The sequence below is a fragment of the Anoplopoma fimbria genome, chromosome 19, assembly GCF_027596085.1.
Source record: "Anoplopoma fimbria isolate UVic2021 breed Golden Eagle Sablefish chromosome 19, Afim_UVic_2022, whole genome shotgun sequence".
Taxonomy (NCBI): domain Eukaryota; kingdom Metazoa; phylum Chordata; class Actinopteri; order Perciformes; family Anoplopomatidae; genus Anoplopoma; species Anoplopoma fimbria.
Window position 1 is genome coordinate 18,827,336 of NC_072467.1, and position 26,525 is coordinate 18,853,860.

A 26,525-nucleotide genomic window follows, 5' to 3' on the forward strand; every position below is an offset into this window, starting at 1 on the left:
TATTTATAATACTTATTTTAATCTTGTGTTTTTTATTTTTATTTACTATGTCTCTTGTTTTGCACTATCCTCTTTGCTGCTGTAATCCTGTAAATTTCCCCGCTGCGGGACTAATAAAGGATTATCTTATCTTATCTTATCTTATCTTATCTTATCTTATCTTATCTTATCTTATCTTATCTTGTCTCCGTATCTCATAGTTGTCATTTGAAGGTCACCGTAGTTCTGAGAACTATCTCATCTGAGAGCTGCTTAAACTCTGTGAATGATATTCCCAGCTACATGCACAGATGATTAAACATAACACCATGTTGATGTTACTTGTTTACTTCTATCATAATATTGATAGTTTTAATTTTAAAAACTACAGTGCATGGACAACCTAATCCCATTTTCCCACTGGGAGTCATACCTGGACCCAGGCCTCTTGGCAGTACTTCATACACGTGATAGTAATGCAGACATTACATATGCATGGACACCAGCGTATAGGTCATTACCATGAATAATTCATTATATCCACTATGTGTAGACCTTTGGTGGGAAGGTGAGGTGATGATGGTTGTGGGGAGTTTCAGACAGTCTTTGGATGATTGTGCAGTCACGCTACAGTAGGAAGCAAATATGTGACTTGCAAGATAGTTATGGTTAGAGATAATATTCAAAATGTAATTTTAAGGGTGTTAAACCCCTTCACAGGCAAAAGACCAGGAACGCAGTTTGTTACTTATTTGGAATGGCATCTGGTTGAATCCTCACTCAACCATGACTTAATATATGCCATTTTAAAGCAAAAAGCCCTGAGACACTAATCTCTTATCTGAATAAACCATTTCATATATCAAATTCTTTAGCAACACTTGCAAATTTACATAAAGTTCCAAAATTGAACAGTAAAATAATTGGAAAACATTGCTACATTTGGCCAGTATCATTTAAATCACTCTGTCTTTCAGTTATTTTTCAGAAGAGACGATGATCATGTCTGTTGTCAAAACAGGTAACTTTATTTTATTTATGCCTGTTTGAGGTCTATGGCTGAAATACAGCTGCTTGTTAAGGGCTTAAATGAGTGCACATGGCTGCTTATCAGTGTCTGCTGATCAGATCTTTTTTGTAAAATAAACCCGTTATTGAAAAGGGTCTCCAGCAGTCCTCTTGGTTATGTTGAAATTCATTTATAGCCTCCTGAATTTAGTTTGTTTTATTCAGGCTGTATCAAAAGCTCATTACATTAAAACTTTACTTTCAGATCTCATAAACAAAAGAGCGCAGAATTCAGCTCATATAATAAAGTTTGCTTGTTTTTTCACTTTCTATTTTCAATCTGGCGGAAAGCTGCCCCATGCAGCTTTCCGCCAGATTGAAAATAGAAAGTGTTCACTCACTTGTTATAAATGCAGAGTCTATTCATAAAGCAAGCTTTAAAGTAGTCTTATTTAATTTAAGTGTATGATTTTACCAGCCCACTATTGCGCTCATTGCCATGAGAGTGCACTTTTAGAGCAATTTGTCTGGAACCACTCAGCCAAAAACAATCAGATCAGAGTTTTTGAAACCAGTGCAAGTTTTACATTAATTAAAAAATCAGCGGAATCTGTTTCCAGTTCTAGATCCATTTACTGTGTGTGTTAATTGTGGAGAAATATTTATGATTTCACTTAATTAACGCCAAGAATTATAGAAATATAAAAAACAGTAGCTTAATGTTTAAATAGGCTTTCTTACACACAAATAAATCATTTAAGTAAATCCTAACATGCTCCTGGAGTGCTACTCTAAACTCAGCTCTGACATTTGGCACGGATCACAGGCGAAGAGTGAATTTCCCAAAAGAGATCAATAAAATATCACATTTTATCAGATTAGATGGGACATTCTCACCCTTGCTCTCAGCCAGCAGCTCTTCTGTCATGAGTCCGTCCTGCCGGTTCCCCAGGACAAAGGCCAGGAAGGAGAGGATGAGAGCGTCCAGGATGCCCATGATAGCCAAGATGTAGGCCCAACGCACTGAGCAGGCCCCCAGGCTGTACTTGTCTGTCTGCTCTCCGCACATCTTGCGGACCTCGTCACTGTCCCAGCCATCAGGATAGATCATACAACCCAGCACCAGACACACACCTAGTGAGAGGCAGAGAGGGGAACAAAGGGTTAAAGAAGGACAAGAGAGTTGGCAACATTAGGAGGCAAAGTGGATGAAAAAGAGGGAAGGGGAACAAAAGGTTTGAGTAGAACAAAAATGAGTTTGGGAAGGAAAGTGCAGTGTAATAAATGGATAATCGAGGATAATGAGATTTTTCGGGGAAATGAGAAATAAAGAAGAAGTATTTGCCGAATATTCTCCTCTCTGGCTATTTTTGCTGTGTTTCTATTGCCTTTATCACATCGATTTTCATTCCCCTCCCTTAGGTGGGAAGTGTCTAGACACAATAGGTGCAAGTGGAAGAGCTGTAAAAACAGCAGTAAACAACCGCAGCAACTGTCAAAGCTGAACACAAAAGCAACAAGAGATTATTAGAGCGTGGAAGCTGTTCTGATAATATGTAATGTCCTGAAAAACTGCCTCACATTCACATAGTTTACTTGTTATGTTATGTTATCTCATTGATGTTCGCTCCACTTCTTAGATTATAAATAGTGGTAATATTAGATTTAACTCACTGCTCCTCATAATCAGTGTTTGCCCAAAGGGCAAAATCCCTCTCATCTGCAATTTGGCTCTCTCTCATCTTCAGTTTAAAAGAGACTCTTCTCTGTGGTGATGCTGCGGCAGAATAGCGCAAGAGAAAATGAAAGCCCCACAAAAGCTCTTGCAGCCTTTTCTCCTACTCTTTAGATTTTCAACTAAGCTCTCCTCATTCTCAGTTTGTGCCCAAGGAGTAAAATCTCTCTCATCTTCAATTTGGATTAGGTTCTCCTTTGAGGTAATGTTGCAGCAGAATAGCAGAAGACCCGGAAAAAGGAGCTGACTGCACAATTATCCCCAGTGCATTGCACATTAATAATAGAGCAAACACTCCCCACTTCTTTATCCCCCCAAACACTCGCTTGCAATGTTTCCTCCCTGAATGCTGCTTGTTTGTTTACTGGATTCTGGCTTTTGATCTTTAAACTAGTCGGCTAATCATGTCATCTGCATTTTTAGGGACCTGCATGTTGCTTTTATTTGCATGCTTTTTATAACAGAAATGTGTGTGTATTTAACTTATTGACCTAATTAGTATCTTCTGCACAGTCTTACAACCAAGACTGAGAACAATATACTCTCTTTTTTTATGCATACACAAGCAGCCCACACATACGCATTAAAGAACTCGCACACTGCAGTTTGTTACAGTGTCACTGCAGTCTCTAATAGTGCCGAAAGACATAAGGGGGTGTGGAGAGATATTTCAGTGAGAGAAAGCAAGTAAGAGGGAAATTACAGAGCAATACATGCTGCAGACAAACTGCATACCTTACAGAGCAGAGTATCCCCTACACTCCTGCTCTACCTTCCCCCCATGGCTCTAACTGTCATAACAAATTCATACGCACACAGAGGTTCAGAAAGCAAAGGAGTTATTCAGGCTCAGATGGACGGATGGAGGAGTACTGCAGTGTAATATTCTATTTCAAGCATTTCTATTAGGGCTGTGAATTAGCAAGAATCTGGCGATACGATGCGTACAATGATACAGGGATTATTATTCAATATATTGACATATATTGCGATACAGTGAGCAATTTTTGAAATCTAATTTAAGGATCGTGCGAAGATGAGGCTGCATTGTTTTCGCCATGTAACAGAATCCTTTATTACATTACATTACATTACATTACAGTCATTTAGCAGACGCTTTTATCCAAAGCGACTTACAATAAGTGTATTCAACATAGGTATTGAAGAGAACTACTAGTCACCAGAAGTCATAAGTGCATCTCCTTTCTTAAACAAGCATCTAAAAGCATAAACCAGAGCAAAAGTATAGTGCAGAAGCAAATTACTACGAAAACAATAAGTGCAACAAACTAATACAAATACAATAAGTGCAACGAACTGATACGAATACAATAAGTGCAACAAACTAATACGAATCAGCTCCTGTGTGAGTGTCACTGAGGCCTTGACCAACATTGTGAACAGTGACAGCGAACAGGTGTGTCTCTTTAGCTCTCTTTAGCTGCTAAATGCTCCACTATGTGCACCAATTACTCGCTTACTGAGCCCATAGTCTGCAGTGGGGTTTTAGAGGTGTTCATTTTATTTTCCTTCATCATTGTGAGAATCGTCTTTCACATTGTCAGTTTTTCAGATTTTAATTTGATGCATTGTTAATAAGAAATGATTACACACGTTTTAAATATCTTGCAATGTTGAAAATACCCGTTCTTATTCTAACATGCTCTCCATTGGATTGGTGGGATTTATGTAGATCCGGAAGTCAAATCAAATCAATGGCAAAGGCTTGCCTTCACATCAGTGAGGACCATAACATGTTCAGTCTTGGCTGGGGGAAAAGGGCTTCCTTTTAGCTTGGAGAAAGCAAAACACAAAAACACTAATATGAATATGAAATCAAGTAAAACCAAAAAATGTTTATTACAAAGATAACATGATAAAGCTCTTTTAGAGGGAGCTGTCCATCCTGAGATGGTCCTGAAAAGTTGAACTCCTCAGTCAGCTGTCATGTCATCAGGTGACCTAAAGGGGGAAGTTGTCCTCCAGTGGTGATTTGGGAAATGGCCAATCATCAATAGTGGTATGTTTATAGAAATATGTTTTTAAACTTGGACTAATGAGATTCTACCAACTGTGCTTCTCCCAACAGCATGAATGCTAAGCACATCATGGGGTTTTATGTAACAGCTTTCACTTAACAAAGAGAGTGCTGTGGCAGACCAAATGTCATTTGATATTTAGTGACTCAATACACGTTTATTTTCTCTCTCCCTCATGATGCATGGACTATAAAGGTAACAAAAGCTTTTCCAGATCCTTCTGGGTGTCTCCTGCACGCACTCTGCTCGGTTCAACGCCATCATGAATATTACATTGAAAGTCATGAGGAGAGAGAAGAGAGTCGCACTGTGCTCCGGGGCAAGTGGGAGAGAAAGAGACCGAGAGTGCAGGATAAAGACGAATAAAAGAGTCGAGCACCGACAAATGCTGATAGCATCAGGGGACGGAGACCAAAGGAGAGCAAGAGGTACAAGAGTCGGAAAAAAGTCTGTCACAGTCATGAATCCTATAAATCATCTACACCTGTTTCTGCAAACGAACATCTCTGAGGGGATGCACAGGCCAGGATTATGCCACATATGCCGCTCCTGTTCCCAGAGACAGCTTGTGGGTAGAGGAGGAGCACATGTCGGCCTTTAAACACTGTTACAGTAAACCTGGAGTCAACTAATCCATAACCACACAACGCCACTCAGAAGGCCTGCTCCAGCATCCACTTATATAAGGAGGAGCTTAATCAAAATTCAGACCTATAGCACCTGACAGCGTACACACATGTTAACAATACCAAAGGGAATGAAAAAAACTTGTATGTAATATCATGTCGCAGGCAAAGCAGCATGGCATTCCTATGTGTTTAAATATTTCAAATTTTCTTCTGCATATAGGAAATCTGAATACATAAATTGCAATTATATAATATATTAAACATCCTCTTGTGCATTAATTCAAATATCAGTAGGGGTACTGTATAGTGAAAGTAAATCAGCTTAGATGCAAAATGCCAATCAATACTAAATAAATAAATTACAGAATGTATTAAGCAAATTACACTTAACATTGTAAATCTATTATAAGCAGCATTGATGGGCCAATTTTCTTGCATTGTCTTTTTCCTATTACCACAGATAATAAGCCAAAAATATGGCTCAAAATCATTGATTCCGTACCAAAAAATGTAATATGTAATGTAATAAATAAAACAGCTTAATCATAACACAGTACATAACATATTCAGCTTTGTGTGTGCATATGTCCTCTGTGCTTATCAGAAATGATTAGTATTTAAATTGATTAGTGAATCAATGTAAAATTAATTGTCCACTTTATTCAGGCAGTAGGCCATGTATTCACAGCTTCATCAACTTGCTGGTTGTCTTTTTTATCACTGTGTAAAATGAATATCTTTTTTGACATTTTATAGACAAAACAACTCATTGATTGATGCCCTCACAAAAAATTAAAATAATAATAAGTTGCAAAAACAAAAAAACCCACTAAAAACCCTTTACTTTAAGTCTCCTTATTTAGCATTTATGAGCAGTGTATTAACACTTAATAAATCATTTACAACACAATGTAATTGTCTTTTGCATTTCTCAACAACTATAACTCCTCCTTTGGGCACCCATAAGAAGAGCCTGGTGTACAAACGTATACTGAACAACAATATAGTAACAATATAAAATATCCATAGGAGAAATTATAATGGTTAACACATACTGCATATTAGCAAACACTTAAAATTACATTAGAGCAGCTTACATCTACATTATGGTGTGGTAAAAACAAGTATGAAATGTTGCTAGGAATACAAGACAAGGACACTTAAAGTTATGTGCTCCCAAGAAAACATTTTCTCATTATCTGTTGGCATCTGAGTGGCTTCACCCACTCACACTGCAGAGGAGCAGAACTTCATACTGCAGTAATAAACGGTGTGCCCCCAATCCTGGCTACAGAAATAGCAGCACACCTGACAGAATGCAGCTGTCAGTCGGAGCGGAGACGAGATATTAACTGACGGCATCATCCTACCCTTTCCGCTTCGCCCTTCTCTCTACAGCTCCTGTCTTCCTGCCCTCTCTGGAGAGCAGCAGACAGGTGCAGAGAGAGAGGAGAGACAGATTATGATGAGCCAGGTAGAGGCAGAGAGAGAGAGAGAGAGAGAGAGAGACAGAGCCCATGTAGGGCGCCATATTCAGCCCTGTGTGTGGCCGCCAACAAGTACCCAGCACCAAGCTAACGTCATGAGCTACCATCTACTGAGCATTTATCTTTGCTTACACACCTCTTTGCTTCGTCTCTTTCTCTCCTTGGGAACACTAGGACCATGTGAGTGGAAAACCTGGACTCAGAAATGCTTGTTGGCTAACAGCCTCTTTTGTAAGAGACTGTAGGTAGGGCAGATAAGGGGCGAACGGCTCTACAGGAGAGTCAGACAGGCAGATGGTACAGAACGCTACGATGGCAGTAGATCTGTTAGAAGCCTCATTTGCTTCTTTCTTCCCCAAAGAGACAACTAAATCCCATCGATGCCGAAAGAATCCCACTGCCTCCTATAATCTCTATGTGTCATTTGCAAGTAGTGTAGGTGAGTGGAGGTCCAACGTGACCTCCAAAGCAGCAGCTTGATTGGATTTGCATATCGTTTTTTGCAGACAAAGAGCAATAAATCACATATACTGTACACTGCATTGGGAAGACTAGGGTTTAATCTTCCTCCATAGTATCTGGCTCATGTTTTACAATAACACTGTCAATGTAGTCGCAATTCTGCTGAGTGTGTTGTCACTGTTTCAGCATGTCATTGATTGCACTGGCTGGCAGATGAAAAATACACAGTTCTTTCCATCACTTACACATCTGCAGTGCATCTAAGCAGCTATGAAAAGGGATTCACATCTTCATTTTTTAACTCCCACAGTCCTTTGTGGTTGGCATTTTCTCCTCACTAGCTGTGGCATACTGAATTATGCATACACACATCCCCAAACTGCTCTATCTCACAATGCATATGGATCCAGGTCTTACACACGCATGCACAGATATGATGGTAAACTGTGTAAAATACATACAGTGGCTCAAGTGCTGAGCATCCTTTGTAACTTCTCATAGTGATAAAGATCGGTGCTGGGGAACAAAAGAGTGTCATCCTCTCTGGTGAATGAGCCCACGGCTTGTAAAGTAGCATTTAAGGTAACATCTAAAAGTCGGCTAAAAAAAGAAAACGCTCCGGGAGCATCTTTGAGTGTTTATCCCATCGGGGTTTACCCATGAATATGCATACGTTTGCTTTATTGTAATAGCTTATGATACACTCCCACAGGTGAAACAGTGACCTGAATGTGAGTAAAGTCTTATTAGTTCAGTTCAAATGGTTCCTTGTGCAGTGTTTTATGTATATTTTATGAGACACAAAAATACATTTTTATAAATCACATCCAACCAGAACAAAATTACAGCTTGTGTTTGTTCTTCATTGTTTAGTAATATAATCTGCAGCCCCTAAAGACATGGTTCACCCCTGATGCCTGCTGACTGCGGTGCTCTTACCAGCATTGAGCTCCGGGCAGAGTGAGACTCCTGCCAGTGCTGAGGCACAGTGAGACAGGACTGGCTGGGATGCTTGGATGACTCACGTTGCTGAGACTGGAGACAAGCAGCCCAAAACCCAAAACCCCACACTGTGAGAGGGAGGTGGGAGCGGGGAGAAATAGCCTAAAGTTTTAATGACTAAAGGTTTGCTCTGCATGTTTTAACAGTTTGACGTCAAACTAAAATATGAATATATTGCAAAGCATACCGGATGTTGGAGTGTCCTGCAAGAACTTGATTGCACAAACAAGTGCGTTTATCAAGCTGAAGCGTACAAAATGACCTAAACACACAGCCATGTCACTGGAGGAGACCAGCATGTAGTTTATATATGAAGAAGAATGGCGGCTCCTTTCCTTCATCTGTATAAAGCTTCTGATGAGGATTATTTACTACAGTGCCGCAGGATGTGTGTTAATAATTATTACTCTATTATCTCTATTCTTGGTATAATTTTTTTCATAAATTACCTTAATTGAAAATCACCAGTTTTACCCAGACCTTAAACAAGCCTTGAACAGCTTTAAATAAATATTACTATCAGACAACCAAAGGACCTGAGCTAGTTAGACATTTTATCACATTTTTATGTCAAATTTGAGTTTTTTGCCTCCTGTCCGTATATAACAAATTACTTTTAAATACATTTAGGAGTAACTGCATCATTTTCATCTTTCTCTGCCACCAAGGTATCCTGTCCTTTCGATCCTTAATTTCAACATGCTTCACGCACTATAGGCTCCCTAGTGTTTCTGGTATTCTCATTTTGCAGGTTATGTATTATGTAGGCTTCCATCATCATTTCTGTGATTGCCCTTCCTTATATAATTTTCATAACTCAGGAAAGAAAAAATCTGGCTCCTGGTTCACCTAGAAAGCTATTTCTGCGAGATTTACATAGTCAAAGGAGAGGGCGTAGAATGAGACTGAGACCAGACTCTAATGAAGCGTGGGCAGCATCGACCTCCTCTTCTTCACACTGGCTCCAAAAGTCGAGTCAAAGAGGACCAACGGAAGACGGCCAAAGACAATGACAGTGTTATAGCATAATTGCATTCAGATAAATGGGGCAATTAAGAGTGTATGGTCTATATAGTGGAACTAAATGGAGTGTGAAAATGAGAAGTCTGCTTCCAAGGTTTATGGGGTTGGAAGAGAACAAAAAAGAGGTTCCTAAATGTGAGGATAGTGCTATAGAAACTCTCTCCTGTGGTACTTTGATAGGGTTATAACGCATGTCAATTTATGATTTAAGAAATATACAGAAGCTAGTGTTATAGTTTCACAGCATCGACAGGAGATGAACATTTGTTTAGACAGTTGGCTGGACACAAAATTAAGAAAGTTGTTTTCTAAGTGTCAGCGATACGTTGGAAAGTGGTGCAAGATAAACTTTTAAAACTGACTCAAACTATCTCCCCTGTAAGATGAGGATCATGCTTCTTGAGATGAGCTGTCTACAGTCCAAATCTATTTCTGCTTCAGTTGCTGGCAAAACTCTGTGTTAGCTGGAGGGGAGCAAGAAGCTTCCAGGCATCTTCTGCATCCGGCGCTGTCAACATCTGAAGCAATTTTCTGCATAACGAGCACATAATGCCCACAGCTAACCTATCAACTCAGTTCAAAGGATTAGGAGGAGCAATAAAAGGCTTATTTCATTAAATCATCTGTGTTCTTTTACCAGGACAAGTTTTGGAAAAACTTTTAAACAATCTTGCAATGCTGCAACTAATATTCCAACATGCACATGTTGCATATCATAGCGTACCTGTAGGCAGCGTGAAGTGATCTAACTTTTATAATATGGAATAAAACAATGAAAAAATATATATATAATAACATTTTTAAAAAGTGGTCGGATCCAAAAAAAAGAGACCTAACAGGAGATGGTGATAAAACAGGTTAAAAAAACTTAGAACTAGAAAAGTCTCAGCTAGTAATGTATAAAGTGGTTGCTAGGATACATCTCTAACGCCATCTGTCTGTCTGTCGCCTCATCTATTGGTCTCATCTGTCTATCTCATCGTTCGTGACTTGTCATCTTTACACTAGAAGCTTTGTTTCATTCTTTTTTTTTTTTAAATCACGGCTATTTCGGCCAAACGGTGTATATTCAGACAGCGTGTGTGCTCTGACTCTTAATCTCCACACAGACCATCCGGTGAGACGGCACCTCATGACTACACATTGATTGAAGATGGCGTTAGAAAAGGAGAACAAGCTGCAAAGGCCTCCAGGAGAAGCAGGACATGCAATAGGAGAGACGCGTTGTGCTCTGAAAATATCGAGTGACTTCACTCAAGTGATATAAGGTTGACACAAGAGTCAGACATGTGCCTCTTCAATAAATGTAGCACTTCAGGTTAAAGCAGAGGTGGGGATGCGAAGGTTGAGGGTGGGGGGAGGGGGAGAGGATTTGAGTGAGGAGTGCAGCGTAAACCGCAGTGAGCACGCTGGGGTGGAGGGCTTATGTAACAGGTCCAGATGCACCAGTACCTCCAGAGAGGATAAAGATTGGCAAAGGCGACGGGGATCAAAAGAGACCTTTGAATAATCTATGAAAACACTGGCTTGGCCACCGTGTTCAGGGACGATGGAGGCAAACGGCCGCGGCTGGGGCAGTGCAATCTCAGGACAGACTGCAAGGCTGCAGCAGAGCACCAGGCCCGGCTCTGGGCATAGGCACGAATGCAGATATGTTTTAAAAATAATTTTTTTTTTTTTTTTTTTTAATACTGTATTCATCCAACTTTAACTTCAATGATAAATACCAGTAGATGTCGAAATAAATATTAGACTAACATAACATGCAAAAAACTTCCTCCGCGCCCCCCCCTACCAGACAGCTGCATATCAAAGCTACCTGTTTTGTACATCACAATGTCAAAGAAAGCTAAACCCTCTGGCGCCCAGGGGAGGAAAAGAAAAAGAGAAGAGGAGGAAAAACGGGGGAAAGACAGAGGTACAGTAACTTTAATTTGTTTATCTTTAATGTAGGCCTTAATGTGTGGTTTTATTATTTGGTAAATATAAATTGTCCGCTTGGGCCACAGGCCCCTCCTACAGAAAACAGGATGATTGAATAATCTATGAATGAAAAACAGAAGCAGAACAACAAAAAGGCTTTGGCTGCAGAAGAGCACCGTGATGCACTAAGAAAATTCAGGACCAGACATGCAAGGCAAGTTTGGAGTCAACTTTCCAAACATGACCAAAGTAGAACAGCTACAGCACTGTGAAAACCTGAGTGCTGCAATATTGATGGGAGGCAAATGACAATGACATTTCCCTTCCAAAAATGTCAAACATGGACCTCTTGACCTTCCTGCATGATGGAAGGCTTACAGAAATATACCCTAATATGTGGGTTGCTCTGCGAATCAACTCTTCCTGTCACAGTGGCTGCTGCCGAATATGCTCAAACTCATTAAAACCTATCTCAGATCTACCAAATGTGGCAACATTTACAATGAAAATGTATAAAAAATACTAAATAAAGACAAAAATATTAAAATGTAAGATTTCATAAATGCTCCCTCCAGACAGCACTTTCTTACATTATGTTTCAAGGATAATTATTATCGAAAAGCAGTTGTGACCAATTTGCCACAGAAGGTTAACATGACAAACAACAAAACAAAAACACTGTAGCTGCCAGACATTAATGTATTACTTTTATATGATTTGCATACGCCGTGGTGAAAGAAGTATTCACATAATTCAAGTAAAAGTAACAAATTCCCCCCGACAAAAATACAAATGTTTAATTAAATGGAATATAGTGTTATAATTATTATTATTATTATTAGTAGCTATTATAGTATTAGCAACCAAATATTCTTTAAGTAGCAAAAGTTAAAGTACTCATTAAGCAGAATGGCCCCTGTCAGTGATATATTATTGGACCATTATCGCTGACACAATATGCTGTAAGTTGGTACATATTTAATTAATAACAATGTAATGTTTTATAAAGTGATCATATGTGTTGACTTAAAATTCTTAGAAATGACCAGTTAGCTGTGTTTATTAAATTGGTAAAGTGGGATGAAAAATACATTGCCCTCTGAAATGTAGGGAAGTAGAGCTATAAATCAGGATGAAATGTAAATACTCAAGTACCTCGTAATTAAATGCACTTAATATATTTCCAACCCTGTGCATCTACACATGTCATACAGTAACATATGCATTACTGTCACCACAGCATGGAAAGTTCTTTATATTCGTGGGTCACAGTGTCCTTGCCTCCCCATCTCATCCCTCCCCCTGTGGAATAAATCAGCAGCGTCCCCGGCCGGAGCTCTGGCCCGAGCCAGGCCACTTCTGAGATCACAGGGATTAACTTTACATCTATAGTGCACACGCTGCAGGGCTACGGGGGCACAAAACACAGGGGAGTCATGGTGACGAGTTGTGCTGGCATTTCGAGTTTGTATTCCACAGCGCTACACCCAAACTTACAAAGTGCGGGCTCATTACTCAGCATTGATTTGTACGGTTTGATGTCCAAAAAAAAATATGATCTAAGGATTCTTAAATTAACTGTTTTTGCATTAAAACAGCAGCATATTGGCATCCAGCGGGATCTCTTGCTGTGTAGAAAAGCCGTGGTATGTAATTACTGAAAAGAGACGCATAGACAGTACATGCATGTAAAGTAGCTTGTGTTTGTGGGGGTGCTATATGCATGAGTGTGTGTGTGTGTGTGTGTGTGTGTGTGTGTGTGTGTGTGTGTGTGTGTGTGTGTGTGTGTGTGTGTGTGTGTGTGTGTGTGTGTGTGTGTGTGTGTGTGTGTGTGTGTGTGTAGACATCCATCATCCATCCTCTCCACCATCAGCAGTGAGCTGCATGCTGATTGTTCCCTGATGTCTCCCACTGGCTATAATTAGATGGTTCAACAGGCTGCATGTGTTTCTAATTACAAAAAAAATGCAGAAGTGGAAGGGTGTTGATGCAGGTGATTTAAAAACACATTACCTGTGTGAACGCCAGGAAAACTGGCAGAGAACCATGATTGATTGTATTTTGCTGTGTGATTGTAAACGAAACAGCAGAATAGGGGAGATGAGATGAAAGACAGACAACCACTCAGAGAGAAAAAGAGCAAAGGAGAGTCACAGCGATGAGTATGTACTTGATAGATCATCACTCGCCTACTGGGTGCCATGTGCGGATTAGTGCACAAGGCAGTGTTGTGCATCCAGTTAATTTATTTTAAAAAAAAGACTGTGGGTCAGCACATTCCGTTGAAAAAAGGGGGAATACAGATTGGCTCTGCATTAATCCCAAACCAGTTGTCATCACTTCTCTTCACCACCTGACTGCAACTTGTGTGTAGCCAGGACGACCAGTGTGGATTTCAGCCAAAGATTTATGAAGCCTACTTCAGTTTTATAACTGAGTTTGGCAACATTTACCACAACCTGAACACATCTCATTTCCTCAGCTCTAATGTATTTACACAGTTGACCCTCTCACTTCCCCGTTGACTCAGTTTCCACATCCCTCCCCCCTTAACCCTTCTTCCCCCATCCATCCTTCCATCGACGTCCCTCATCCTTCATCCCTCGACCCTTATCCCTCCCTCTCCAACCTTCTTCTGCAGTCCATCCCTCTTACTTCAACATGCAATAAACCATTTGAAACCCAAATAGTTTTTAAGATATGAGAGCAACTTGGCAGAGTATTCATATTTGTGTTGCCTTAAAATCCCTCAGGTCTTGTTTGTTTGTGTCCCTCACATCAATATGAGCCCGTTATTTTATTTTCTTGTAGACAAAAAGAGACACAGAAACAGGGTTCCTTTTTCGAATATTTTTTTCCACTGGTATTTCACAGTTAAAAGCACTGATGAACCTAATAACAGATCAACACACACTGTTGTTTCACTATCTGACGCGACACATTTCTGCCCCATTGAGTATCTGACTTGATCTGCTGAAGAGACATCGCTCCTTACTCTGTACGTGGCTGCAGCAACACGAGTGACTGGATACATCTGTTGACTGTTTCTAACATGATGGTGGTAACCGGCAGACCCTTAACTCACACAGACTGCTTTAGAATAACAAGAAGGTCCTCCTGTCACAGGCTGCAGTTTGGACGTTCCAGTGTAGCATTCATGAAGGTTTTATGAAACCGCCCATTCATACAATTAGGCAAATTCACACAACACAGACTGTAGTTAGCACACTTATGAAGTCTATTTGAAAGGCCACAGGTAATTTATTGATCAAATCGGGGATGTAATCTGGAATTGGTAGACCTCAAAGAGCTAAATCTGACCATTACTTTTTTAATTGGCTGACAATTAAAAAGGCCAGTTAACAGTTTTGATCAGTCACTTGTTTATTTCTCCCATTATCCATCCATTAAATATTAGTTCCATGACATTGCTTTCTTAAGTTATTAATATTAGGAGTTCACTGCTTTAGCTTTGTCCTTCAAAGTACTTTACAAAGTCAAACCTGTATAAATATATGGATAAAATAATTCACTGCCGTCCATGGAGCAGTGCAATGTGAACTTAAATCTTAAGGGTTAACAGTTAAGGGAACAGCTATGATCGTTCACATTGAGTTCAAGTGAGTTAACTCAATGCAGTTAAGATGCAGAAGCTCACTCAAGGATAAATGATGAATAAAATGATTGTTCACTACTTTGGGATTATATAAATGATTGACAAAGTTTAACAGCGCATCATGAAAAAAGGGTCAACTCTTTCAGTGCATTTTATTAGTAATGTGTTCAATTTATATGCAAATTTTTGCATATAGCATAAAGTTGTTTGTGATTGGCAACGTGAGGAAATTGTAATTCAACAAAGATGTATGTTGCCAAAAAAAGTTAATTAAGCCCTGGGTACTGACGGTCATTTATTAGCATGCAGACAACGGATGTGCATCTACTATGTCTCCCGAAAAAATTGAATGTTGCTATGTGAAGCATGCACACATACACAGGAAGCAAAGCAACACTCAGAAGTATCAGAATCGCCCTTTTCCTCAGTCAAGTACTAATCTGCTTTTAAAGGCCAGATAGGTTTCCAGACAAAAGTGCTCACTTGCAGCATTAACTCTGGAGAGCTTGAAACACACTTTTCCGGTAACCTGCTGCAGTGAAAAGTGCAGCTCTACGACAGCGGCTCTCACGCTGAGCTCCACCACTCTCCACCTCTGAATTCAACTAGGCTTTAATGCTCCTCTCAGAACAGGCCTCTCAATGGAGCTAATGGACAATGGGAGTGATACCGAGCCACAGAAACACAGAGAGAAAGAAGGAGTTGACCCAAAGGACCAGTATGTCTTCTCTGAACTCTGGTATCTGATATGTAGCCTGTCTGTCTGTCTGTCTGTCTGTCTGTCTGTCTGTCTATCTGTCTTCAGACCTCTGACTTTTGTCTCGTTTGTTATCTCCCAGTCCTTTTTCTCTGTATTGTCACCTCTGTTTCCACTTTATCTCCCCACTGTTATTTCTCAAAACTGTCAGGCAATACAGGTTCAAGGTTTTCTTGTGTTGATCCCTATTGTTTGATCTTTATCCACCTTTATCTATTGACAATTTCAACTGAAGCCTCTATTTTCTCTCTTAGCATACTGGTACACAAAAGCATATATTTACTCATGAAAAGAACATAAAGTGGAATTGTACTTTTTATGCCTTTGTGCCTTTCTTATTGTATGCATTAAGTTTGAACGTTGACTAAAAGCCGTCTGGAAGCTCAATTCACAAGATAAGTTCCAAGGTCAGTAGTAAGGTCAGACCAGTGTTTACTTGTCTAACTAAGTAATATGTTGTAATCTGGTTTAGATCTAAAACAATTAGTCAATTAAGTAACTGATTGACAAAAAATACAGTTTTGATTATGTTGATTATTGATCAATTTTTAAAGCAAAAAATGTCAAATATTCTCCAACTACAGCTTCTCAATTGTGAACGATTTATCTTATGTGAGACTAAACTGAACATATTTTGTTTTTAAACTGTTTGTCGGACAAAACGCGTAATTTGAAGACGTCACTTTGGGAGAAATTACAGTTTTCACCACTTTCTGACAAACCAGTGTAATTGACCAAACTAACGAATCATATGATTGTACAATGAAATGCTTTAAATAATGAAACCCTCACTACATATAATAAATCACAGTGGTTTATCTCTTTGACAACACACTGTAAGTAATGTGGCATAAAGAGTAAATCCAGGCAGTTAAGAACCAGCACATATCTTTCCAAATAGGCCTTTCTCAGTCTGCACACTTGTTCTGCTAACTTTTACAAGCCTACATCCTGTTTTATCACAGGTCTGAGTCACATGTTTTTGAGAAGAAGCAGAATCTAATTAAATATTTAAAAAACGCGTACGTAGGCTGGGTATAAAACTGAGAAGTAATTATCGTTGACCTCACAGTCTTCTTAGTTAATTAGCGTGCAGACCCCTGAAAAACAGCAGCTACAGGACAGAAAGGATGAAGAGAGAAATGGACAGCACACACTGTACTCACAGGAACAAAGTCATTAAGAGAAAAGAAGGAGATGAAAGGGGAGTTGAGGGAAAGAAAAGGTATGAAAAGAGAGTGGAATTGGAAATACGGCGAGATCAAAATGAGCAGGTGAAACGAGATGAGATGCACAGAAGGGTGAAAACATGTGGAAGTAACAGGAAGTGATAAGGTAAAGGAGCTTGTGCATCCTGCATCTTGCTAATCAGGAGAAAAAAGATGCTTACATCTGCATGCCTTGGACTTGAGCAGATGCACGGACGGAAATAGCTCTGGTGAGGTAAAAGAAGGATACAAGTCCATCTAGGTCAGGATGGACGCAGGAGCATTTTTGCACTCTACTTTCTTTGGGTGTGGTAGATATTTCAAGAGTTCAAATGTGTTGTGGTGGTTTGCTTTCTCATTAAACATTCAGCGTTTTCTTTCACCTGAGCTTCATAGAAAACCTTTTTCCTGGAGATGGCTAGAGAGTGTGTGAGTGCTCTCACAGGCTGTTTCAGAGGAGAGGAGATCTGTGTGAATGTGCTATATGTTGTAAAGTGTTTCTACACAACCTTCTGAACTCAGCCCAAGCTGGCATGCACAAATACCGATATCGAATATTTTGCCAATACGACCTCAAATAGCTGGAATGGGTATTGGGTCAACAATGGGGCCGCTCTAATCAATTCAATTCTATGTTTATATCTTATACACATTAAATACTGCAATTTGAATTCCTGTTTAAGTTTTTACCATTTTGTTGCTGCATTAAAAAGGTTACCACTTTAGATTCTTAACCAAGTTGCTGGTGTACGCTTTATTATCTAATAATGAATAACAATCAATTCATTTATATCTGCGTATTTATTTGTTACATTTTGTTTTGCAAAGTTTGTTAAGCTATAATAAAGTCAAGCCTGTTGCCGTACACATAAAAGAATGATTCCAGTCTCACACAGAGTGAGGCGTACAGCTTATTAATTAAACACCGTTATCAAATCAGTAGTCAGTATTGGCTGATACCCAAAGCCCAGGTATTGCCTTCTGTATGGACTCAACATGTTGGTATAAACCAAAAGTCAAAAGTGATGTGCACCGTTCCATTAGCTATAGAAATGTGAAGGTTTAGTTGTGTGCTTGACACAGACAAAGGCTTTGTTGTAATGTGATTTAGACGAACAGAATAGTAATGTGTATTGCTCATATGATGAGTTGAGGGTGATATTTAAACATTCTTATTCTCATTCTTATCCGAGGCCAACAGATATGACCTTGACATTGAGTTAGTCTATCTGAATAGCACTCAGTGAGACATGGTTTTGTTATATGTTGTTTTTCCATACCATATATTTTTGCAATAAAGACAAGGAAAACATACATGGAAAGAACAAAAAAAAGTAGCCTTTCTATGAGAAAACAACATTGGTATTTATCGGCATGAGATGAGATGTGGGATACCATTGTGTTGCAAAGTACAGGGCGCAATACAGAAATAAAGCCAGTGGTTTCTCATTCCTTTCTCCTCTTTTCTTGCACACACACACACATACATACACAATTTTGAACTGTCATTTATCACAATAATATTGATGATTTGTACCTCCCTATCAAAACATCAGCTGACAGTAAGGGGCCCATTACAGATGCCAGTGGGCCACCTGTCCTCCCCAGTGGAAGCAGTGTGAGTTTAACCTTCAGCTAAGCGTAATGAAGTTTGACAGCGCTAAGCAACCGGGCTCCCTCATTAGGCCTCGCTGCGCCAGCCTGCTGTGGTCAGGGTCTCTCCTCTTGGCTTTCTCTTTCATCTCTTAGCTACAGAAGCACAGAGCCCGGCGGTCTCCTCATTAAACAGGCTTATTGCATTAATTCAGCCCAACGTTACACACCGAGCTGGAGCTGACCCAAATACCCCCACCCCACCTCACCCCACCCCCCATTTGTGTTCGTTGCCAACAGGAAGCCGGCTGCTTCGACCACTGGGTTCATCTGAGCAGACGTTGAGATGTTTGGCAACGTTTTGACTCCTTTCAGAGGACGGAGGCCTTAAATCACACTGGATGACATCAGCTCACAGTTACAGCGACAAAATGCTGCCAGCAGCTGAACCACTGACCCTAACAGCATTTCAACACCTTCAACACCCCTAACTCTACCACACAAACACACAAACACACACTTTGCTGGCAGCAGACAGACTGCAGGTCATACATAAAAAAAAAAGAGTTCACATTATATTTGGCTGTATTGTAGCTATACCTCTTAGGTGCTATAAAACCAGCATTATCATGCATTATGTGCATATCTAATGCAGTCATGCAAATTCATAAAAAAATAAAATAAAAAGGTATATTTGTAGCTGCACGGTGGTGTAGTGGTTAGCACTGTCGCCTCACAGCAAGAGGGGCCCGGGTTCAATCCCCGTGTCAGCGTGGGTTCTCTCCGGGTTCTCCGGCTTCCTCCCACAGTCCAAAGACATGCAGCTTAGGTGCATTGAAGACTCTAAATTGCCCGTAGGTGTGAATGTGAGCGTGAGTGGTTGTTTGTCTCTATATGTCTGCCCTGTGACAGACTGGCGACCTGTCCAAGGTGAACCCTGCCTTCGCCCATTGACAGCTGAGATCGGCTCCAGCACCCCCGCGACCCTTAACTGGATAAGCAGGTTACGGAAAATGGATGGATGGATGGGTATATTTGTAAATTCTGCATTATTTTACCATGATACGCTAGAGCATTTTTTTTTTTTCACCAATAATGAAAAGAGATGTACACCTTTCAGAGTTCCATCTGTGCACTTATGCTGTGGTGATGTATAAGGAGAAAGGGTTATGATGACATACGAAAGAAACATGGTGATAAATAAACATCACGATACAAATTTCTCTGTATTGTTATATAAAAGGCACAATACATGTTCCTAATGGTAACAAATGTACCACAAACCACCAAAAATTCAAAACAAAGGACTTGAACAAGAAATGCACCCATCCATTTTTCTACTGGTACCTAGTCCAATACCTTAACTCATTGTATCTGCAGATACAGACTATCAATCCAATACCAGTGTGATTGGTTAGCAAAGTATACCGATCTAATACAGTACTGTGTGATCCTTTTCAAGGGCCAACACTAAACTAAGCATTGTGAGGTCATTAAAAACTGTTTAAAACGTAACAATGTATCTGATTTGAATAATTCAATTCAATTCAATTTATTTTGTATAGCACAAAATTAAAAATTTGCTTCATAGGGCTTTACAATCTCTACACATGCGACACCCTCTAATGACATTGACTAATAAAATAAAACAAAATATTTAATGTGGATTGGTGACTTTATGGCCAATACCTGATCCGGTTATTAAAGATCAGTATCCGGCCTAATCGGAACCTGCTATCACTCTAAATGATCAATGCTTTCAGTTGCAGATGGTTTATGTATGTCAGTGGTATTAGTACATGCTTGTATAACAGGATTCTATTGAGATATTTGAAATACAGTAAAATAAGGTGCCAAACTACACCTGTAGCTGTAGATGCACTAGCACTATGTCCTTAGCGACACTTCAGCACCATGGACAGCAGCACTGACAGCTCCAGCAGAGATCCTGGACACTGCCTGCTTATCTTCTCTCTTTGGCTGCTCCCACTGACAATTCATTTATCTAATAGACTGATCAATCAACCACAACAAGGGTTTCCAACACGTATCATGCCAAGGACCTTATCAGAAAGGAATTAGGCCCCTTAGACACTTAAGATAGTGTGTCTTGGACCGGTTACGGAAGATGGATAATATTATTTTTAGCTTTTTTTTTAATGTAGCTGTGAATGTTGTCACATCCTTGCCATCACTACATGTTGTGAATACAGTGACAATTAATAAATCCTCCTTTTCAAGGTCCCCTCCGGTATAACCAGTATCCCCACTGTAGGTGGGTCTGACAGCCACGTACCTGATAGTGCTTGCATCCAGCCGCAGATCTTGTACACGGTGGAGGTGCTGAGGAGGAAGAAGAGACTGAAGCAGCCGATGCAGGAGACAACCAGCATCATGGACATTCCGATGAAGAAGGAGGCGGCCTTGAACGCGGTGGATGGGATGGCGGCGAACTCAGTGAAGGTTCCCTGGCAGGCCAGCTCTCTGGCGATGCCGTCCCCGACGCAGAAGTGAAAGAGGCCGAAGTAGCCGGCCTGCGGCGTGTCCACGCCATCCCCGATCCAGTAGGGCTGGGAGAAGATGGTCACGTTGACGATGCCGAACAGGATGGTGAAGATGGCCCACAAAAGTCCGATGACGCGGGAGTTGCGGACGTAATTGGTCTGGTACAATTTCGCAGCTTCTGCAGACGGTAGCATTGATGCGGCGGATCCAGGTATCATCTTATGCAAATCCAGAAGACTAAATGAATGTCGCGATCAGGACACACTTGGCATTTATCGCATGGACTGGTTTTTTTTTTTTTTAATTTTTTTTAAATTTTTCTTTTAGCCTACAGAATCATCCAGCGAGAGCGAGCGGAGAACCTATGCTCGTGCGACTGCAACACAGCAACATCTGTCAGGCGCGATCAACTCATGACGTCGCATCCTCCTAAAGCTGAAGCAGAGTGCCTGAACTCTGGACATATACGACCGATAACGCACGACTATCCCACGACTCCTTCCACTCCGTCTAGCCGTCACATGTGCGCATCTCTGCCGCACTGTGTCGCTCACGGATGCCCTTGGAAGAGAAGATGTATTATTCACCCCGACCGCTTCCACACAATATAAGATATCCTTTACAAGCCCAAATACAATATAGCAACAGACTAACTAAGCTTGTGTTACGATTCTGAATGCGCCCGCGTCCGATGGCACATTACATCCATGCACTTACAAATGAATGCAGCCAACCGTGTTAACCATTAACACACAAAAAAAAATACGACGCCCTCCCCCCCACCCCCCATTAACTTCACGATCATTAAACTGGGAATTTATATTCTCCGGTTCACGACAGCAGCAGCTCCGGGTCTGCTGGTGATGCTGGCAGCAGGAGAGGGAGGGGCGCTGACGGCACAGACGCAGAGGCAGACCGGGATGCGCGCACACAACTCTGGGTGACGCTGCGTCAACAGCAACGAGCTCATAAAATGTCGTAAATATGCTGAATAAAAAAAAAAAAAACAAAGAGAGTTAGATTTTGTCAAAACCGTGAGGCGTTGTAATTCAGTGTCGTTCTGCCCGCCGTGTTAAAGACGCAGGTGCTCGGCTTCATGATGAAGCGCGCTGCTTTGCTGCCAGGAGGTTATGTAACACTTAATGGAACTGCTCATGCTTGACACAGGCTGAATACACTACTAGGCAGTGAATACCTGTTTTTTGTTTTTTTTTGCAGACGTAAATCACTGAGTTCTGTCTAAAGGCTTTATCAAAAAACACCTTGCTCCCAAAGTCTTACTCTCACTTCTCAAGAGAAGAAGGGGAAACCTAGTCAGTATATGAAGCAGAAAAATGCTTCTTCTGCCACCATTTCTAATTCTAGTAATAGTTGTTGTTGTTGTTTATGTGTTTGTGTCATGCAGATGCAATTTCTCAGCCTGGACATAAGACACCCGCTATTGTTGCAGTGGTGGAAAAAAGAATATAAGACACCTTGTATAAAACATTTTATGCCCAATCTTTGTCTCCTTACCCAAACTCCACACCTAAATTCTGTCACAAAAAAAAAGCCAGCTACAATCACAATTTGAATCAGTCAGTCAGTTACATTTTGGTTTAAATATCACCCTCAACTCATCATATGAGCAATACACATTACTATTCTGTTCGTCTAAATCACATTACAACAAAGCCTTTGTCCGTGTCAAGCACACAACTAAACCTTCACATTTCTATAGCTAATGGAACGGTTCACATCACTTTTGACTTTTGGTTGCTTGTAAAACAAACCAAACTACATTTTTCACAATCTATGGTGTCAGATGCATTGTCCTTATTTTTGCTCCATCCATCAGCTGGCTACTCGTGATCCCAGTTGCTCAGAGGATTTACTGTTAGAATTAAACACTGATTTTTGAAAGCACAGATGGATTGTGGTCTATTCATCATGAAAAGAGGCAGTGAACTCATGACATCTGTGCTGTCGCCACACTGAAATATCACAGTGCATTTCTACATATATCATATCACACGGATGTATGAGCGTAATCCATATATTTGTATGGATGCAAGAGACATTAGATAACAATTTAATCATTTTGATTGTAAGGATATGTGGTAAATCAGATTTAAAAGATTCAATAGGTAAAATAAATAGTACATAGTTTAAATGTATCCGTCAATATCCCCATATCTGATTAGAGAAATAATAAAAAACTGACACTATCATTGTTTTAATTATTCCTGTACTATCTCATACAATCCAAACCAACAGCTCCGCATTTACTCTTTATTAAACGTGTGTCCAGTTTGCTGGTCAGAGAGGTGTTGATTACATTTCATGTTAACTTGAAGGCCATTCAGTATGATGGTGTGTGTCATTTTATGCTACTTTATCTACTCTACTCTATTTTAGAAGCCAATGTTGTTCTTTTTACTCATTACATTTATTAGACAACAACAATTACATTTCAGATTCAGATTATTTTTACAAAATATAAACCAAAAAAGAAATGATGATGTATTTTATGGATGAACCCTTGTGCATCCTTTTAAAAAAGCTGCACCGATGATCTTGGTGGACAAAAATATCTGAATAATAAAACTGCCATAAAGTTATATAGTTATATTTTTATCCTCTTTAACTGAGTTTAATATTTTAGTCCTCATCATCAAACTACCAAATATTCATAATGAATTCATACATAATTCCACTGTGGTTTTTATAAAGAAAAATAACAAAAATGAATTTCTGTGTATTAGATGCTTGGGGAATTTGTTTTCACAGAACACAGTGCTCATAACACAGCAGCAATAACTGATCTTGGAAAATAGCATGTGCTGCAGGGCAAACATGGGAAAATTAGTCCATCTCTTGGAAGATGGTAAAATTTGAAGCCAGGGCTCTAAAATTGAAAGCCTGATGTAAATAATGCATGATTTTAGCCTGTAATGGCTGTGGAATATGGTTTTAATAGGCACAAGAGGAGGATTCAATGGAGAGATCACCAGCAACCTCACCATGCACGCTGAGTCTCAACTCCCTGGGTTTTGCAAGCCTTTCCTTGTTACTTTTTTAAAGAAATAAACACAATATGAATCATCCCAATGGTGTGGTCTTTGTTTGTGAAAAACTGCAAATGCTTGATTACCTTGCATATCATAAAAAAATTATCTCCAGTTGAAGCTATCCATATAAGCCACACCCATATATTTATTTCCATTTAGAATTGTGTCTAAATCAGCTTTTTTTTTTGCTGCCTCTCCAACTAATTTTGAGCAATCGTCAGCAAGTTTGGTACAGAATTTCGCAAGCACCAAGTCAGAAACTGTAACTTTTTTAGATTTTGGATGTCTCGTACAATTTTGCTATAGCTGGCCTATAGTAGTAGTAAAAACCTATTTATAAGGCCTTGATGATTTACATTAGATACATCTAGCAACATACACAATGTCAGTTTTTATTAGAAATGTAATATTGGCACTATGACGACCTGTAAAAATTCAAAATCTGCAGTATATTAGTGCAACAGATGATTTGCAGTAGTCTGCCTTGTTAAGGGGCCAAGAGGTCAGTTTTGTCCAGAGTCCCCCTGGTGGGATAATCCAGCCCTGATTTAGTCAGAACCCCTTCCAGCCACCGTAGTTCTGTGCAGACTCAGCAGAAGCTCACACGTTCTACATGTTATCAATATCAAAATAAAAGAGCATTATATTGTCCATCAATTATTTTATTGACTACTAATTAGCAAACATCGCAACTCTGTCTGTTTGTACCGATTTCTACGTATATCTACGCATGCAAATTACCCGCCAAGTTCTCCACGGATCTATCTGAAGTCTAGGTGAATCACGTGACAATCAAGCGTTTCGAACTTGCGTTGACGCGACTCTCTCTTTAAATGGCTCTGGGTTCAACCAGTGGCAGCTTATGAAAGATAACGAAGGTTTACGACGCAAAGTCACATTTCTATAACAATGCAGTGTAAGGGACATATGTTGTTCCAGCCATGTAAATAGAGGTCATATAGCACTCGAAAAAAACAGTCTTCAAAATGGAGGTAAGTGTTGTTTTTATTTTTGTTTTTTTAAATAAACTGTTAACCTTAACTAACCTAAACTTGTTATAGCAAAAAACACAGGTGTAATTATAGTATTTACAGATGTAAAATATATATCTTTTTATTTACAAACCTCCATGTGCCTAACATGTAAAATAAAAAAGGCTTATAAGTAAAGATTAAGATCATTTGATTATATTCTACAGATTAAGATAATTTGATTATGTATCTAATATGTTTGCTACAATATGATACAATATATCACCACAGAATGAATACTGGTGTGCCTGTTATTTGGACCAAATAACACCTCATCTGGGAGTATAATGCAAATTACTCTAAACTCCACACACCAGGGCCTCCAATAAACTAATTGAATTAAAGGTATTACCAGGATTTAGAGTTGTTCTGGATTTTTACAAGGTTTCTGTTATTACATTACTTTAGTTTAGCTACTTAAAAGAAAAAAAAAAGCACTTTCATGACCACAATCTTTTTCATCCCCATCTTTTTTTCCTCATCTCATCCGTGCTCTTTATATCTTTCCAACGAATAATAGCAGCAAGTATCACATTTGAGAAGCTGGTACCAGAGAATTTTTTGGCATTTTTAGAATATTAATTTTCTGTCAATCAATTAATTGACTAATTGTTCAATCTTAAATGATAAGTCTTTGACAATTGCCCATCTAGTACATAGGCTTATTTGTTCTTGCAAGAAGTTTTTCTTATTTTGTAGAAGTGATAGTCCTCTTGTGTACCTGGAGATGGTGCTATCTCATTATTTCATGATTAACTTGCATCACATATCCAAATCTCAGAAGTGATATAATAGTGTGCATGTGACAGCTTTTCATTTCTTAGATTTTCATTTTCTTTTTGGTAGATTTTAGACTGATTACATATATATTAACAATGTTTCAACAGGCTTTTCTCGTAAACACAACCTAAACTCAAACTCCCTGCTTGATTCACAGTGATTGTAGTACTTTATCTGACCACCGAGGGTCAGTGTATCCTAGCATTAGACTGTGGTAAAGGCTGACCAGAGAATAGGATCTAAGGATGACTCACAAATGTTTATTGCTGCACCAAAGCTCTCATGTAATACACCCTTGTGCTGTGAATATAATAACCAGAAACGTCCGGTTGTGTCATATTATGTTACAATGTTTTTAACTCAAGCTTGCTGTTGTACAAAAGACGCCAAGATGCTCTGAAGGCTCATTTATTATGTCACTAATCTCTTGTAATCTATTGTCTGATCCCTGTGAGAGTTGAGGCCCGGATTTAAAGGCCATGCCTCTCATGCTCTGTGCCCTCTGGACCACAGCCTTCACTAAGCCTGGTGCTGTGCAGAACGATATCAGAACGGAATAAAGAAAGTATTTGGGAATCGGCTTTAGCTTTCCTGTTGTGTTGCATGATAATGACTAGTGACCCAGAGTGGATAGAGATGGTGTAACCACTTGAAGTTATTACTAAGTCACTATTTCCCATAGTTTATGTCTGTTTAAC

General features: G+C 39.6%; 1 protein-coding gene across 1 annotated transcript; it reads right to left on the reverse strand.

Moving 5' to 3' along the window:
- Positions 1-1,807: 1,807 nt before the first annotated feature.
- On the reverse strand, positions 1,808-21,184 carry LOC129107972 (LHFPL tetraspan subfamily member 3 protein-like). Its single transcript, XM_054619589.1, has 2 exons — positions 20,758-21,184; positions 1,808-2,121 (listed from the first exon to the last, which is right to left on the reverse strand). The coding sequence occupies exons 1-2, from the start codon at positions 21,182-21,184 to the stop codon at positions 1,808-1,810; spliced, it is 741 nt and encodes a 246-aa protein (XP_054475564.1).
- Positions 21,185-26,525: the final 5,341 nt, after the last annotated feature.